The sequence below is a fragment of the Ammodytes marinus genome (genome assembly GCF_949987685.1).
Source record: "Ammodytes marinus genome assembly, chromosome: 14".
In the NCBI taxonomy this organism is placed as follows: domain Eukaryota; kingdom Metazoa; phylum Chordata; class Actinopteri; order Uranoscopiformes; family Ammodytidae; genus Ammodytes; species Ammodytes marinus.
The window spans coordinates 6,687,597-6,705,709 of record NC_137218.1 but is presented as its reverse complement, the minus strand read 5'-3'; the positions used below and the strand labels follow the sequence as shown (position 1 = coordinate 6,705,709).

The 18,113-nt window shown below is 41.7% G+C and overlaps 1 protein-coding gene across 4 annotated transcripts in view; it reads right to left on the bottom strand.

Annotated features, from left to right (window-relative positions):
• klf8 (Kruppel like factor 8) overlaps positions 1-18,113 on the bottom strand; it is a 66,610-nt gene that overhangs the window by 1,839 nt on the left and 46,658 nt on the right. The window contains exons 3-7 of one of the 4 annotated variants that reach the window (XM_080040800.1): positions 13,923-14,249; positions 13,214-13,448; positions 7,215-7,323; positions 4,554-4,693; positions 1-3,684 (exon numbers count right to left, since the gene is read on the bottom strand). The exon at positions 1-3,684 is cut by the window's left edge and continues 1,839 nt beyond it. In XM_080040800.1, the coding sequence (XP_079896926.1) occupies positions 3,503-3,684; positions 4,554-4,693; positions 7,215-7,323; positions 13,214-13,448; positions 13,923-14,249 (993 nt within the window). In that variant the 3' untranslated portion in view covers positions 1-3,502. The remainder of the gene's footprint in view (positions 3,685-4,553; positions 4,694-7,214; positions 7,324-13,213; positions 13,449-13,922; positions 14,250-18,113) is intronic. The other 3 variants (XM_080040802.1, XM_080040801.1, XM_080040803.1) reach the window with 3 other exon arrangements.

Here is an 18,113-nt window from a genome sequence, read left to right as displayed (position 1 = left end):
ACTAGGTTTTTTTTTTAGTTTAGTTGAAGCAGAGGGGGGGGGGGGGGGGGGGTGTTAGGAGAAATGGGGACGTTGAATTGCTTTGCACTGCAAAAAAAAAAATAAGAAAAATAATCCATTCAAGCAAGAAACTAAATTTAGTTTGGATTCTTATTAATAAAAATTTAGAAAAAAAAACAAATAGTTTTATAAAATTACACTTGTGTGAGCTTTCTGAAATGTTCTTGATATGACTGACATTGTCCTTTAAATAAAAAAGAAAGATAAAATATAAGAAAACTATTTCAAAATCCAAAACTAAATTCAGTGACTTGACTAAAATTATGATTTTTTTTTAACACTTTTTTTGCAGTGTGCAGACCAAACAACACTATGCCCTGTTCCACGGCATGCAGTCAGCTCACAGTAAGCCCGCACGTCCGTCTTAAGTTATCACACTATGAAAAGTCAGGTGAAGAACATTTTGCTCTCTCTCTCTAGCTTTTGAAATGACGACAACAACAGTAGCTCCGAAATGGCTAACGAGACCAGCGTTGCGAAAGCAATTACCTATATTTTTGTTGCCTTTTTGTTTGTGCAAAGCGTGTTCCGTCGTTTACAAAAAGAATATCAGCCCCTTTTTTTCTTTAAGACATCAATATATAACTTTTAAGTTCCTGTCACAGCCATTGCTTTGAGTTCAGTGATCCACAGACAGCACAGGGCTTCTACACATCCTGACCTCCATTTTGTTTCTTATAGGATTCTTGTTACAACCTTATGAATCTGCATGTGAGCAGTGCAACTACCAGCTATAGTGCTCGGTTCAGAGCGAGGTCTGCGTTATATGTTGCATAATCAAGTTCTGTCCAGAATCGGAGCTGAAAAAAACAGCCCCACTTAAGACATGGACACTGTGTGTGTTAGAGGGGCAGGGGTAGGGGGTAGGGGGTGGGGGGGTTCAATTCTGTTTCAACTGACTTTATTTAAAATGTGCTGATTTAGATTTGGAAGTTACACGAGGAAGGGTTTTAGACAGAGAATCTTAAGGGAAGAAGTAGCCTATTAAAACAAGATTCCCTGTTAGAATTCATGAGAAGTATCAGGTTTTTTTTTAGGCATTGAATTAAGTTCAGTTGAACGAGAATTGACCCCCCGCCGCCCTGGTAGAAATGCTAGTGAGGAGAGAGGCTTAGTTTCCCCGTGGTTTAAAACCACAGGCACTACGGACCCTGACGGCCCGACACAGTGCCTGGTTTCTCCCCAGAACCACTGACAGACAGTCTGGGCCAATGCAACTTCAAGTGGCAGCCATATTGGCTTTTTGTTGTCTCCATGGATTTCATTAACCAATGAAAAGAGTGCTTTTACATCTTTGGATGTCTCAGCCTAAAGGGAGGCACACACAAAATTGTTTATTAAAACTGTTGTTAAAACTATTTAAAAATAATTGTGGTGTGCATACACTATACTACAATTTCCAAAAGAAATATGGACCAGATTTTTCACAGTCAGCTAAATGTGAGTCCCGTTATTGCAATGACTGCCCAAGTGGTTCACAATGTGAAATACTGAGTAGAAGCCTAGTCTCCTAATAATGTTATATACTATGATATAATATTTAATTATGATCCAAACGTCCTCTGTCAGTGGTTCCGGTTTTCGCCCTTTTACAGATTGACTTCAGTTATTAAGGCTCGACGGGCAAGAGGTAAAAGAACAAGTGCCCGGAACACACACTCGTAAAAATCTTAAATTCTGATTATGTGTTTGTCTCAAGACATGCACACTCGCCCACACACACACACACAAGCGCGCACACACACACACACACACACACACAAACAACACACGCAAAAAAACACACACGCATACTCAGAAAAAAGCTTCCCTATTCCCTGCACGAGAGTTTTTACTTGTAATCTCAAACTATTTGTGTCTCCTTTGTCTTATTTTTCACAGCCTAAAGAACACAACCAAAGGTTTTTCTTGTCATCTTTTTGTGTTTTTTGTTTTAGAACGATGCCATTCTGTTAAGAGCGCCAAAAAACCTGGCGTAGAGAAGGACAAAAAATGAAATAATAATAGACAGAACTGAAGGCCTTTTTTCATAAAACAACAGCTACAACGACACATTAAAAAAAAAGAGCAAAAAATACTGTTATCGAAGAAGAATCGGAAAGGGTTGTGCGGGAGGAGGGGGGTAGGGTTCGCGTAAAATGACAATAATGTGATTGATACAATAAAAACAAATGAATCTTTATAAAGTTCACAGTCTTGTAGCTCCCTGTACCAGGGGAGGGGGGGGGGGGGGTAAAGGGTGATGGGTAGTCGGGACAAAATAAACTACATTTTTTCTCAAGATTTTAGCCTCAGACAGATATTAGCCCGAAGAGGATAATGTATGTTTGACGTCACTTCAGCTGTGGGGGGAGGAGAAATAAAAGCTCACACACATGCACGTACACACATTTACCCTGCATCTGGAGTCCAATTATGCATTTGTTTGAGAGTGTTTTGCAATGCTTAGAAAGTTCCCGGGAAACATATCCCATAGAAGGGGACAGTGTTTTGGTGTGAAGAGCTAGAAAAGGAATTTTAATACTTTTTCTGGCACCAGCCGAAATGTGTCCATAGCACCGATCGAGTACTAAAACTTCAGTCGTTTTAGTCAGCTATTCTTTGATTGGATAGCTCCTCGCCTGTATATTATGTCATGGTTCCTTATATCTAAATAGTAAGGTCCGAAAGATGAAAAGTGAAGTTCTTAAGATACTAGAAAAGTGAAAAGGGGGCATTTTATGAGACAATTTTTGGGAGTCACGATCCATAAAATAAATGTAATAATATTGTCTTTGAGTTACATAACGTCCCACCTCGAGATAAATAGAGCATACAAGTGGTGTAAAAGAAAAAAAAAGTGGGGCAGCTGAAGTGACATCCCCCTTAAGATCACCCTTCTGCTTTAAGTTCAAAACCAATACACACACAAGTCACTCCTCCTGTTCCTCCTCTCGTTTGCATGGATGGATGGATGGATGGATAGATGGATGGATGAATGAATGGTATAATATATAATGCTTTTCCTATAGTCCATCTTTGTCTTTTCTGAGGAGGTGACGTCTTTTGTGTGATGCGTTTGAGGACAGTAGGGAAAGGGAAATGTTGGGCGGACGGTGATATTGATGACGATGATTATGTGTTGAAACACACACAGTTAAAAATCCTCCGAACTTCCACCTCGCTCGCTCGCACACACACACACACACACACACATTCCTGATATTCCTGTGGTTTAAAGATGGAGAGGAAGAGGATGAGAAGGAGGTATGGTGTCTGTTGTTGTTTTTTTTGTATCTGCTGATGTGCTTAAAATCTGTGACGTGGGGAGGCACTGGTACAAGATGTGCTGTGAGTGAGATGTCGGGAGGGGGGGGGTAACAAGTCTGTTTGTAGGCTGAGGTTGACAGGGGAATTATGGGTACTTTTTTAGGGGTAGGGGGTAAGGGTCAAGGGTCCCAGTTCACATCATGACGTGTCTGCGGCGGTGCAGGGAGAGGTGGTCCGACCGGGAGAAGGAGCGGTCACACTCGGTGCATCTGAAAGGCTTGATGCCCGTGTGCTTGCGGAAGTGTCGCGTCAGCTCGTCGGAGCGGGCAAAGCGCCAGGTGCAGCCCTCCCAGGTGCAGTGGTACGGTTTCTCTCCTGGAAGAAAAGAGGGATGAGCAGAGAAGAGTTAGGTCATTCTTTTCATGAACTTTCCCTCTAAAGCTTAATTATTATTTTGTTTTTTCTGTGTTGTTTTCAGACTCAGTAACAGTTTTATTTCTCATGTATCTTTGTCTTACAACATACAATGAATTACTCGTGTGTTCATATCAAATATGTATAATTTCTAAATGTGTATTTACTCTACTCAAAAAACTCATTATTTGATATATTTAAGAATATAAATTTATTTGAAAATAAATAAAACATAACAAAAAAAGGTTAACTAAGAAATAATATAAATATGTATAGTATTTACAGTAAAATATAATAAGAAAAACATGTGCAATTTTCTATTTAAAAAAAAGTGGAGCACAAATGTACAGAGTGAAAGAGATCAATTAAAATAAAAAGTGTGCACAAAATACAGATTGAGACGTAAAGGAATCAGTGTTAATGTAACACATTGTGGTGGTAGTACATTTTGCCCGGGGTTCTCACTTTTGTTTCATTTCCCTTTTTACTGGGTTACTAGCTGAGGATGGGGCATTCAAGCCAAATGCCAAACATTCCCTCGCCTTTAGAGACTCCAACCGAGAGCTCTTTTCAAGATTCTGACAGTTCCCTTAAGTGCAATTGTTTGGATTTCACTTGCACTCGGGTCTCCGGGTATACTGGCCAAGTAGTTTTTAAAGTTCTTTTTCATGAGCCCAGTGGCTCCTATAATAACTGGGATGATTGAAACCTCTCGGAGGTTCCAGTTTCTTTTCATGTCATACATGAGTCCTTGGTATTTTGTGACCTTCTCCCTCTCAGCTCAACAGAGCTGAGAGGGAGAAGGTTCTCACCTGTGTGAAGGTTCTCACCTGTGTGTATCCTCCTGTGGGCTTTGAGGTGAGAGCTCTTGGTGTAAACTTTTTTGCAGCCTTCATAGTCACACATGTGGATCCGCCTCCTCTTCACGTCGGGCGAATCAGGATCCACGGGCTCCAAGTCCATCACCGACCTGAGACAGAAAACCAGGACTTAGTGATTTTGACCAATGGGCAACAAGAATTTACAGCACAGAAATGTAGTATTCATTACTATCCTATTTAAAAACTGTGCAGTCATTCTGTACTTTGTCCAACAGTGAGCAATGACACATTTATTGCTTTAAAATGTCCATTTCAGTACAAACTGTATGACCGTTACAAGCTAAAAAAAAATGAAGGGTTCCCTCCAAAACCTTCATTCAAGTGAGGAAAGTATTGACCAATACATTGTAATTGTATTTATTTAAGGCTTTAATGTGGATACTATTTTTTGCTGTCGAAATCCAGTGTCGGTGTAGCTGCTATAAGCTTGTAATGGTCGTGGAAGAACTGATAAACGAATTTGCAAGTTGCCGTGTTAAAACTGTCAATTAACATTTTAGTTTAATTTAGTGAATTAATATGTAAATGAAGGACCTTCTTGAGAAATGTTTAACCTTTGGTTCCATTCATTTACAATGAACTTCTTCCCTGCCGCGGGCCATCACCGGGTCGTTAATACTCACACACTGACTTAATTCGGCCTCCACTTAATCAAATCTGAACCAGGTTTTTTTTATTCCATGACCCGTTGTACCACATTCATCATCTTGTGATGTGGTTCATCATTGCACAATAAGGCAGCCCATCCATCTTTCATGGATGGGTTCAGGTGCATGTGAGAATGGTAAAGGGCCACAAGGGGGAGTACAAGAGACAGTAACACTGTGTTTGGACAAAGCTGCACAAGGGCTTTCACTTCAGCATTTCTCTATCTTTTTACATTCCCCTCTTTACCACTATACAATTATCTGATAAATAAACCAATTTCACAGCATTTTATTGTCCTCCTCCCTCCGTGTGTTGTATATTCCAATGATCAAGTTGTCTGTATTGTGATATTCTGAATGAATTCACAATGTGAATGAAGTTAGAGCTCCTCTGTTTCTCCCCAGCCTTTTTCCAAATGAGGTGTGACATTGTGAAATCATGTTTACACCCAGTTTAGAGACAGCCCTGCCCAACACACACACACACACACACACGTAGACACACACACATACACACACACACACACTCAAACACAGGTGTGTGCACACTAACACACAAAAACAAACACAATCTGTCACACAAAAAAGAAAGCACAAACCCAACATAGTTGACTTTGACTCTAATAAACCCTCTCTTTCTCTCTCTCTCACTCTCACACACACACATAAACACACACACACACACACACACATGAACACACACACACACACACACACACACCAGATTACAGCACTAAACTAACTGTCAACGTCCACACCCTGCATTTCGGTTACAGACAGACGGCCTCGCCCATCGGGTGTGGCAGGAGCTCTGTCCTGATTTACTAATACGTACACCGGACATACACACACACACACACACACACACAGATACACACAAGCTTTCACACTATCACACCAACCTTCACTAATCAGGCTTAGAAGTAACAACCTTTAAAATGTCCACAATTTCCTTTAGGGGACCAAATGTCCTCAGTTATGAAAGTGAGTACTGAGTGTGCTAGCGTGCACACACACACACACACACACACACACACACACACACACACACGAACACACGCGCGTACACTCTTGTCTCCCTGTGATACAGCCAGGGCGTCTCCCATGTCCAGAGGCTTATATAATGTTATATAAGTGTTCGGTCAAGGCAGCGCTGCAGTAATGTAATTAGTCAAGAGGCTGCAGGGGAGGGAGGCCATCCACACAAAGACCGCATTTCCCAGAAGCCCTGCTGTGCATTTGTGTCTCTCCTGCTGGCCCTGCCGACTCCTATCATGGACTTTACGCTGAAATTACATCACGCATGGTTCACTGTGTTTTTGTCCTGTCAACAGCAGGCATCTGATTTATAGTGGAAGTCTATGGAGAGAAATGGACCAATGACAGCAAGGCTGGCTATCCACAACATCACACACAGCGCCATACTGTGGTGTTCTTTTACAAACTGGCAACATTGACGGGAAAAATTCAACATTTTTGGAAAAACACTCTTCCTGTCCGAGGCGGAGACGAGACACTTGATATCACTCTCAGGCTGTTTAACATGTTGTTTCCCCATTTAACAATAAATGCTTTTAAAGTTTATGCTGGAGCTATCTCTAGGAAAACATTTACCAAAGTGATTTGACCATATCAAGCAGTCAGATCAAAACATAGCAGAGACCTCTTTACTGACATAGTTTACGGCCACTAGTGGCACTATGAAGCACACTATACCTTTAACTTGTCCCTGCTCTACCCCCAACTACTCTCACCCCAAGGAGTACAGACAGTAGATGCAAATGTGAATGCAAATGAAGTTTCTCTCAAACCATTTCATCATGGAATGGAATGCACCACATTCCGGTCGACATGATCATTTATTGTACATAATCTCACACAGGTGTTGGGAAGTTTTGGAACTTTAGGTTTGCCATAATACATTTTTTTTTACATGGGTGTGTCCAAGTGTGGGTTTACTCACCCAGCGTCGAGGCTCTGTGCTAGGGAGGCCGAGCCAGACTCCGTACCGCTCTCTGCATCGCTGTCACTCTGGAACTCCACCGGAGACGTGGAACCAGGTTTAATACGAACTGCAGGGAGGACGGGAGAATTTACATTTAGACGGATGGAAAGACATTGGATGGAATGGGTGATGGATTATATGAGAAGCCCAGGGAAATATATATGAATCGTTGGATGAAATGATGAATATGGGAGAAACAGAGGAGAGAGAGAAATGTGAGAGATGGGTGGAGAAAGACAGAAAAGAACAGCAGGGGGTTAATGACTTCTTAATGGGGATGCCTGGATTCCAGCAACTTAGCAAGACAAAGACTTCCTGAGCGTGTGTGTGTGTGTGTGTGTGTGTGTGTGTGTGTGTGTGTGTGTGCGTGTGCGTGTGCGTGTGCGTGTGCGTGTGTGTGTGTGTGTGTGTGTGTGCGTGTGTGTGTGTGTGTGTGTGTGTGTGCGTGTGCGTGTGTGTGAGTGTGAGTGAGTGAGTGTGTGTCTTCACTGTCTTTTAACAGAAAAAGTATTGCCGACAAACTCTCTCTCTCTCTTTCTTTGTTTCGATGGTGTGATCATGATATCATTTGCTCTGTCATGAATGATAAGATTGATTTTTGCAGAAGCTTTTATTGAATAACTTATTTTTAAAAACTGTCTGCACAAAATAGCACGTGTAACATTAAGTGTTGGAGTAAAAAAAAAAAATATCTTTCATTCTTTTCAGCAACCTTTCTACAATGTCAAAGCAGGAGCAAGACAAACGTGAGCAGATGTTAATGAAAAACAATCAGCCCGAAAAACTCAAAGTCGACGCTAATTAGCAATTAACAGAAAGACTAATCTCTGGAGGCTATCAGAAACCTCTGCTGGTTGCCCTCACGTTTTAGCAAGCTGTCAAAAAAATACTCACTCTGGATTCACACACGCGGGAGGAGAGCCCTTTAAATTGTGGTCTTGCTTTTTAAACACTTGATAGCTACGAGTAATTGCTTGCGAGAATACATTTTTTCTCTGACATTTGGAAATTGTAATTCTTTGGCTAACGTGTATAAAGGAATACAGCCTGTTTGTCTCTTGAACGTCAGGTCTTAGTGTGAGATAACACTGCAGCGGAAGATTGTAAAATATGTGATTTAAAGCTGCTATGATCAATAGTTTCATACAAGTAACCGATCGATGGAAGGACCACACTACTGTATGAGAAAGACCATGGTGAAGAAAAGGCAACAGATAATTAGCAGCTAACTCTGAGGTTCCCCTGTCATATAATCTATGTCCGGGTCAGTCATCCTCACTAATCTATTCAGTCTATTGGTACATTACCCCGAGTCTCTCTCTCTCTCTTTTTCTCTCACTCTCTCTCTCTCACTTTCTCTCAGTCTAGCTCTCTCTCTCTCCCTCCCCCATCCCTCCCTCTTTTCTCTTCCATAAATCCACAATTTGACAACTTCTAAGTTGCTGCTTATGTGAAACAATATTAGCAAAGCATAAAACAAACATGACATTAGCACACAAAAAAAACATCAAAATAAAAACATGGGCTGCGTTCCAAACCCCATACCTTCATCTGCTATTTAGTAAGACAGAAAAAAAAAAGATTAAGGATGTCCCAATACATGTGGTCAAATGCAGCATGGCTTAAAATACCAGGATGTCCTACTACATCCGGTTGCAATTGTTGGTGTTAACAAGCGTGCTTTTTTGGCAATTCTGACCCACATTCCACTGCAACACAAAAGGAGTTACATCACATCGCCTGAGCCGTTATGATGAAATAAACAACTAAAAGCGTGTTCTATTTGTAGCATATTTTATGCAAACTATGTACTTTCTATGGTATAGTAAAACAAAAGAATTATGCGGTTTGGAACGCAGGGACAATGAATGAAAAGCTAAAGTGCAAATGAGCACTTCCCCTCCCCTATCTGCAGGAATGTGGCAGCCAAAGTGGTCAAAGTCCAGCCAGCCTGGAGGGGTGGGGCGCTTCGAAGGGTGACGCAAGGAATTTGGGTGGAGTGTGTGTGTGTGTGTGTGTGTGTGTGTGTGTGTGTGTGTGTGTGTGTGTGTGTGTGTGTGTGTGTGTGTGTGTGTGTGTGTGTGTGTGTGTGTGTGTGTGTGGAGAGAATGAGAAAGGGGTCACACAGGGAAATGAGTGCTCTTTTGTCTCTGGAGACAATTAAGCCACCCCTCCCTCCACCATCACAGCTTTCCCTTTTCTCAATCTCCTCTCCTCTGGACCCCTGTAGCATTCTCAGCCTCACCCACCGACCCTGCATTCCAAATCACATTCATTGTAGTAAGCATGCAGTAGGCATTCAAAAATTGGCCTTGAACTATCCTCTTGCTTATATATTCGTCGCATAGCTGGTTATTTTCACTCAGAGGCTCTGTCGATGTGACGCACACTTCCAGGGCACAGGGATTGTGACAATCTCCCCAAAATCATGCTGATTTCCACACTAAAAATCTGACCACATGTATTGGGACATCATAAAATCCTTTTTCTACCATACTTAATAGCAGGGAAGTATGGGGATTGGAACACAGGGGAAGTCTCAATCCCTGCCTCGGTCTGCTTATACTGTCTACATATCCAGCCCACTCCTCCCTCTCTCCCACAAACCACCACAGCATACACAGCAAAGCAAATGTCAGCTGCCTCCTGCTGTTTCTTCACTTTGCAGGTAGAGGAAGAACACGCCAAGTATCAAAGTTCCCCTCTCCTCCTCTCTCTCTCTCTCCTTCTCTCTTTCTTTCTTTCTTTCATCCTGACCCACCTTCCCTTGTCAAGGCTTACATCTTCACTTCACTCTGTGTATACTGTATGTTTCTCTCAACCGGCAACAAAACAGAATTTCAGCAAGTGCTATGGTGGAACTGTCGGCTCCTTAGCAGACACATAATCTATTCAAATCAGGAAGATTAGACGATATTAGATTACATTAGTTAAGGGGACACTTGAATGATCCCTCTGAGGAAACGGACTAAACGATAACTGTAATCATTTTCAGGACCAATATGTTTGGTTTCCCTCGGTATAGACGGCTCAGACCGGAAAGGTTGGTACATATGTCACTGAAATGTAATAATCAGCATAAAAACATGAGAGTTTTAACAGATAACTCTAGTTTTGGGTCATGTTTTCATAGTTTTGCCAGTCATTCCTTTCATTGTAGTTCACCACAAGTTAATGTTTGAGGTCTGGGAACACAGCAGCATAGCTAAAAATAAATGGGATGGGGAAAGGAAATATAATACGACGGAATTTAAACAAAAACACTATTTATTATCCGAACTGTCCAAACTTTTGCATATTAAAATAAAAACTCTTGGCTTGTTTACAAACTGTCTGATCGTCTGTGTTTTGCCTCAGTGGACTTTTTTCAAATATATGTCACACTATTAAAAATCTTATTTTTGTTAAAGTCAAACATTGACATTCTTGTCCCGGGAGTGTCTAGGCATTATGGTTAGGTGTAGTGGTTACAGGTGTAGCACTGTGAAACAAGTTGCTTTTTAGCCGACAGGCCTATGAAGTCATTTTTACAGTACCAACAGATTGCTGCTCTACCACTTAATGACATTTAAAGCCACTGAAACCAGCAAAAGTTGCCAAGCCAGGCGTTTTAAAGTCCTATAAAGTGGTATTTAAATACTTTACTGGTTGGTTTTATAAAGTGGTAAAGCCTTTGGCAGACTAGAGTCTTGTACCAATCTACATTGTAGGGTGCACATGCATGGTATTTTATTCTACCATAGACTGTGTTATAAGACACATAGTGGGGAACAGAAAAATACTATGAATACCCCTGACAAAGTTAATATACTACTCTTACAACTGAATATTTCTAAATTGTCTTTTGAGATTTTTGAAATGCCTTCTGGGAAATTAAGTACATTGAAAAGAGAAAAAGTTGAAGAAGCCAAATGTGTCAATTGAGGCACAAATAATAGTGAACCCCTGGCATGTATTAAAACATCACTTGCAGATGAGTTGAAACTGTCCAGAGAGCATTTTTTCTTCAGGCCCGGATTTGGCTGAGCTTTAGAAGTCTCTGCCACTTCCTCGTTTACATTCCTGCGTCGAGGCCCGTGCTAGTTTTTGGATCAGAAACCAAGGTGAACCAAACAGACCTTACGGGGGGACTTTACTGCAGTTTGTCAAAGGGGTGGAGGCTTGTTTTGCCAGCTTGCATGAAAAAATGTGGAGCTTCCTCTGGTGTTTACTCAGGGATGGATAACACCTCCTTTAAACCCTCTCGGTCAGACGTCGCTTAGCACAAATCAACCAGATACTTGTTTTAATATGCCCTGTCAATATAGTTGACAGAACTTGAGGAATTAGGGGAAAAAAACGCCTTCGGATTCACCTTTTATTTGTTCATAAAATGAGTGTTTACGTAGGTTGATGCCACCTCAATCAAACTTTTACATTATCATAGTGGCATCACATGTACAGTATGTATTTCCAGCTTTCCAAATGTTTCATTGTGAAGGTCTGTGTTGCCAATAGTAAAAAATAATACAATTTCCGATATCCGTTTTTTTAAGTTATTTGTGTGGTTTTGGGTCCAATATGTTCATATGTACATGCGTTTGTATGTGTGTACTGTATGTCAAAATGAAAAAAAAATCCAGTCATATAGATGAAGTTGTGCGGAATGAAAAGATGCCAAACATCGGCATGCTAGACATTTTCTTAATATGGTTTAGAAAGGATGAATCAAAATAGGTAAAAAACGACCAAAGTAGCCCCTGACTCCAAGGTGTTAAGAACGCTTCTGACTTCTGACATGATGACAGTAGGACCAACTCTTGACTTTATAGAGTGCTTTCAGATAAGATTGTTTCACTTCCTTCTCCCAGGCTCTTCAGTATTGATCACCTTTTCACACACTGATTTATCTAAGCGTCAAAAGGTCGTGAAAGCACTCCTCTCCTCTTACTCTACCTACTCCAACACAGGACACTGTAAGCTCCCATTTTGATTCATGACATACCCAGACACTCTCCCTGTTCAAAATATTCTACAATGAAATCAGCTGATGAATTTCTTTCATATGCGTTTCAGTCAGGATCATTTCTCAACAACAAATGTAACGTTTCGTTTTGAAGAGTTTCCTCAGAAACGTGGGAAATATCAATCATCTGGCACATAAGGAGAAAGCTCCAGAATGACAGAGATATATGAGATAGACAGGCAGGCAGACAGACGGCTAGTCTAACACACTGTACCAGTAACCACAAACACACACAGTGTCCCTAGAGACACACTGTACTCCACTGAGACCCGACACATAAATAACAGTGTGGGCTAGAGAGAGTGACGGAGCCGTGTGTGAACAATGGCGGGTGTGACAGGCAGAGATAGAAGGAAGGAAAGGGAAGAGGGGAGGATGGTTCTACTTATCTAACAACCATTTAGAATTGCTTTTATTTCCGAAGTGATATTGTTTTACCTGTGTTATACCGTCCCAATATTATGTTTCAACATCGTGCAGATAAAAGAAATGGAAAAATAGGCTCTAAAATACAATTTCATTGTGACTTAAACACCTCCCTATCTCTAATCTCTAATGACTCTCAAATCCATTGTGTCTTGCTGCTTACAAACTCAAGAGTTTTATGAGTTTGGGTTTTAATTTAATTCTATTTATCCAACTTAACATATGTATTTGTTTTCTTTCTTAAGCTTTTGATTTAATTTTATTTAATTTAAAAAAATATAGCCTATATATATATATGTATTCTTTATTTCTTTATGCTTAGTATGCTGTTTTATTTGTATTGCGAGTTTATAAAGTGTTTTTATGAAGTACTCATGGACTGCTCTGTCTGGTGTTGGGGGGATGGGGGGGGGGTAATGACCATTCTTTTATTATGTAAATGACTTTGTGCTGCCTTCTTGTATATGAAAAGAGCTCTATATATAAATATACAGTATAGTACATTTTCATTGTACCACTGACTCACCTGATCCTTCCGAGCGCCCGTCGCTGCCTATGAGTGGAACTGTGATGGCTGCCGTGGCGACGCCGTCAGTAGCCATGGTGGTGTAGACAACAGGAAGTGACTGCACCACCACGGGGATAGTCTGCAGCTGGCCCACCTTACTGGGCATGCTCACTGAGGGGATGGTGTGAATCACATGGAGGATCTGTTGCCCGCCAGCGCCCTGAGTCGCCAAGATGGAGCCCGGAGATAAGACCTTTAGAGGCAAGAGGAGAGGGATATATCAACGTTGGCTCCAAAGCATGCATTGTTCAACAGCTTTAAAGCATCTGGAGAACTGGTCTAACATTTTACAAACCAATATAGGAAATGAGGGTATGGCTAGAATAATGTTGTGGATTAAGGTGTAAGGTGGCTTTAAAGGAGAAGTAAGTGATATGGTCCTTTAAGCTAACTTCCTGTCAGTGACTACAGTTAGCAGTCCCCTCCCTCGTCCCTATGTCACAGACACAATAACGCACAGCCGTCTACATCAGACAGTGCCGCGATGCAGAGCATCAATCACGTGCATAGAGACCCACCTCTTTATAGCGCTCTGTCTCCTGATTGGATCAAAATAACATGCGGGATACTCAAAATGACTTGGTAGACCTGTGTTATGAACTGCACATACTGTTTAAGTGATTGATATAACACGTACATTAACAATAACAACAAAAATATCCCTTACTTCTCCTGTAGAGTAACAATGGAGGATGTAGGGGTTTTTGGTTACCATGGAGCCTATGGACTGCACTGTAGTGGTGACGGGTGTGGCACACAGGCTGGATTGGGTGATGTGTCCTGTGCTGGGTGCTGGGTTGACTGTGGTGCTTGAGCTGGAGACAGGGTGTGATGAGGAGCGGGGCTTGTTGAGTGACAGGTCCACTGGTTCTGTCTGGTCCTCTGCGGGGGACTGTGGTCTAGGAGAGTCCCGCTCTGTCTTACACACCGGAGCCTCAGTCTTTACCTTGACCAGGTCTGTGGGCTGGGAACAGTCGTCTCCTAAGTCTGCCTGCTAGAAAGAGAGGGTAGAGAACATAAGAGGGTTAGAATTGAATTGGATTTCATTTAACCTTTATTTACCAAGGCAGGTCATTAAGAAATAAATAGTATTAACAAAGGAGGGCCTAGCAAAATACAAAAGCCTTTTTTGAATACATGATCAAAGTACAAACATCCAAACACTTCCGAACACAGTGAAAGACAAACAGCGGCCAACACAAACACACAATTAAAAGATAGCAGCATGCAACATTTCCAACACCCATCTGCTTGCAAACAACAAAAAATAACCAGAAAGCTGATTGAAAGCTAAAACTGATATGTTGTGGATTTGCATGACCATTTTCATTATGGATAAAAAAACGACTTGTGTTATACTTTTTCTTCAGATTACGGGGCATATGGGCGTAAATCGGGCGTAAGTTATCCAATGTTACGTGTAGTAGAACACGGGGATATCACTGCGCCGGTAATATAGATCCTAATAGCTACACTACACCCTAAAAGAACATTTACATAATGATGATGCTCTGAAGGTCCTTCGGTTGGCCCAGACTCTGTTCAACTTTGCTGAGTCAACCCATATCTGAAACTCAATCAGATTCTCTCTTCATAAAAGACTGCGTACTCATTTTATTGACAAACTTTTGTATTGATTCCACTGAGGTAATCACAGTGAGGTGGAGCATGCCAACAGACAAATATGCTGAGACACGCTGCTAGAAGGAGCCACACAATCCACTAAAACAGAAGTCAGCTGGACATAATGCCAACACACATACATAAATAACTCATATAGTATACTATAGAGGTGCAAAGAAGAAGGAACTTATTTGATATGTCCAGAGTTTATGAAGAAGTCATATTCATTTTCTGCACAGACCGTGTTAAAGCTTGGATGGACAAAGAAACTCTCCTGGTTCAAACATTAGCTTTAGAAAATAAATTCCTTGGATAAAATGTACAAGCCTGAGTAAAAAAACGATCCTAAGAAGAGGAATTAACTACAATTCCCAGGGTGCATTTTGGTACAAAACATTTGTTCATATGTTCATATAGTGCTTCCAGTTCTGCTGCATGTGCCACTTATGCACGGATTACGCTTTGTGTGATCAAACTTTCAGCAGCTCACTTTCCCGATTCTGGGTCAACGGTGGATGAAATCGGCAACGTAAGCCTCCCATTAAAACAAATCCCCTTTTCTCCATTTTTCTACTAAGCCTTGTGGGTATTGTAGTATTTATAACCGGCCACACCAAGGAATTGAACGTGATGGCCCTATAGCATAAACCTATCCATGAAGAATATATTGAGAATGTTCAGTGGGGGGGAAATGACTAGCGGTACCAGCTCCACCCTTGCATTCTGTAGCCTACATCTGTCAAGGTGTGAACTACATTTTTTCATTCCGTTAAGACTGACTACGTTTGCATCGAGAAACTTGCTTCATCCGGGATTCATGCTTTCATACAACTTGCATCAGGCCTCTTCATGTTACGCCCTAGTTTTCTCTGCCAACCTCCTCAGAGTAAACGGAGCAACCCATTCGCCTATGCAACCACCACCCAGGGCTCAGCTGCTGTGTAGCTCACAAGCCCAGGGAACAATAGCTGCTGTGTGGGATACCGGGGGTCGGGGGTGGGGGGTGGGTGGGTTGAGATCGAGAAGGGCTGGACGGGTATAGAGAGAGACTGGTGGTGACAAGTGCTTTGGCAACACTGTTTACTACAATAGTCATGCCAATAAAGCTTTCTGAATTTGAATTTGAGAGAGAGAGACACTTACTGTTGACATCATTCTATTATATACAGTCACATGCCTTATCATTTGTAACATGTGTGTATATGCATATACGTATACAAGTAGGTGGGGCCGGATTGGTCTCATTTGTGATCACTTGAAATATGTGTAATGATTTGGCAATAGGGTTTTTCTAGTCATGCCAATAAAGCTTTTCGAATTGAATTGAAGGGAGAGATAGAGGGAGATCGAGTAGGAAAACTGAAAGAGTGTCAGTAGATATGGAGTGAGAGGGAAAGAGAGAGAGAGAGAGAGAGAGAGAGAGGGGGAGCAGCAGTTTGGCCTCCATCCAGCTCGGCTGAGCGTATAGCTTGGCTCTGGGTGGAGGAGGAGAGGGTGGAGACTGCACTGCGCCCTCTTTTATCGGGTCACACAGTTCAGCTAGAGGCCCAGGCTGTGAGACCGTGGACCGAGGGGCCAAAATGTAAAGTTTGGTAAACATCCTGCAGTCAGCTAGCATAGCCTATGCAAATAAGCACCGTTAGGCTTTGCATGTTTAAGCGTTTTTTACAGGTCGCTGCAAGGCACATTCAGGACATTTTCTAGAATGATTTTTTGGCACTACAGGCATTTCAGCTGTGGCTCTTTTTTCCCTTTATAAACCCAAACATTGCTTCTGGCTTGGAATTTTATACATTTTGACAAGTAATGCAAGTGCAATGAAGAGCCATTTACCAAGCACTCCTCAATCGTGTGTCCAAGAACACACCGAATCATGCTTGTAAAGTGATGGTCATCTTCTATATTTGAATTCCTCTTTGCCAACACATAACAGAGTATACACACATACACAGTAACAGACTGTACCCAACTCTGCGGAGGTGGGTAGGAATTTTAGGAGATTTCATACGTGGAAAAAAAAGGAAAGGGAATGGAAAGATGATTTGAGGGAGGGAGAGGATCAGGAAACAGAGCCATAATGTGATTATAGAAAGAAAGAAAAAAAACTGAAAAGAAAATTCAAGTGTGAAAGTAGTGAGGGAGTGGATGTGGCACAGAAGAGAGAGAGAGTGAGAGAGAGAGAGAGAGAGAGGGTGGGTGGGAAAGGCCTAGGGTTGCCATGGAAACTGGGAGCTATCAGCTGACTCCATGTTTTCCACTGGTTCCCCACCCACCACCCCTCCCAGTCCCACTTCTCACCCCACCTCTCCCTTCCTTCCTTCTCTCTCTCCATCTCTCTCTCCGTCATGACCACACCTCCGTCACCTTTCTCTCTCTCCCACACCCTCCGCCTCACCCTGCAGCATCTCTCACTCCTCACATCAACCACACCTTAACATCTCCACACACTCGCCCTCTAGTCTTTCTCTATTCTAAGCTGGGTTTTTTCCTTTTCCTAAAACCTCTCTTCTCCGCTGCTCTTTTCTTCTTTATCCTCTTTTCATGCTGCCTCTGATTAAAGGTGGAGTCAGTGATTTTGGAGAATGAATGTTGTTCAAATCACTTTTCGTCAAAATCAGTGAATATCTCCTCACGATCCGCTATACCTGTCCGTACTGTGTGTGCCCTGAAACAAATCTAGTGTTCATACACAGCCTATGTAAACAAAGGGTTTGTAAACAAAGGGGGCCCCATCGCAGCTATAGCAACATGCCTGTGTACATAACCTAGGCTGTCGATTAACACTGGATGTCTTTTTCAGCGCATGCACAGTACGTCGTGAGGAGGTATTTACTGATTTTGACAAAAAATGATTTTGACAACAAGCGTTCTTCATAATCACTGAGTCCGCCTTTAAATCCAAACTTACTTACTGTACTTACTAACTTAGTTTAGTTTTAGTTTAGTTCATTTCCACATACAATTGATAAAAAAGAAAACATGTAGTTGAAAAAAAAAACTTATGCTTATCTTCTTCCCCCCCTGGGAAATAAGGTCGACCAAAACTCTTCACAAAATTGCCAAAAGAAGAGACTGAGAGAGAGAGAGAGAGAGAGACCGAACTCCACTGTAAAATGAAAAGAAGAAGAAAAGAAAAGAGAAACCCTCACTTTTCTTCCTTCGAACTCTGAGATCTGAGAGACAGAATGAGCCAGAAGAAATTAGGTTCTGAAACTTTCTGATGAGAAGCTTCAGA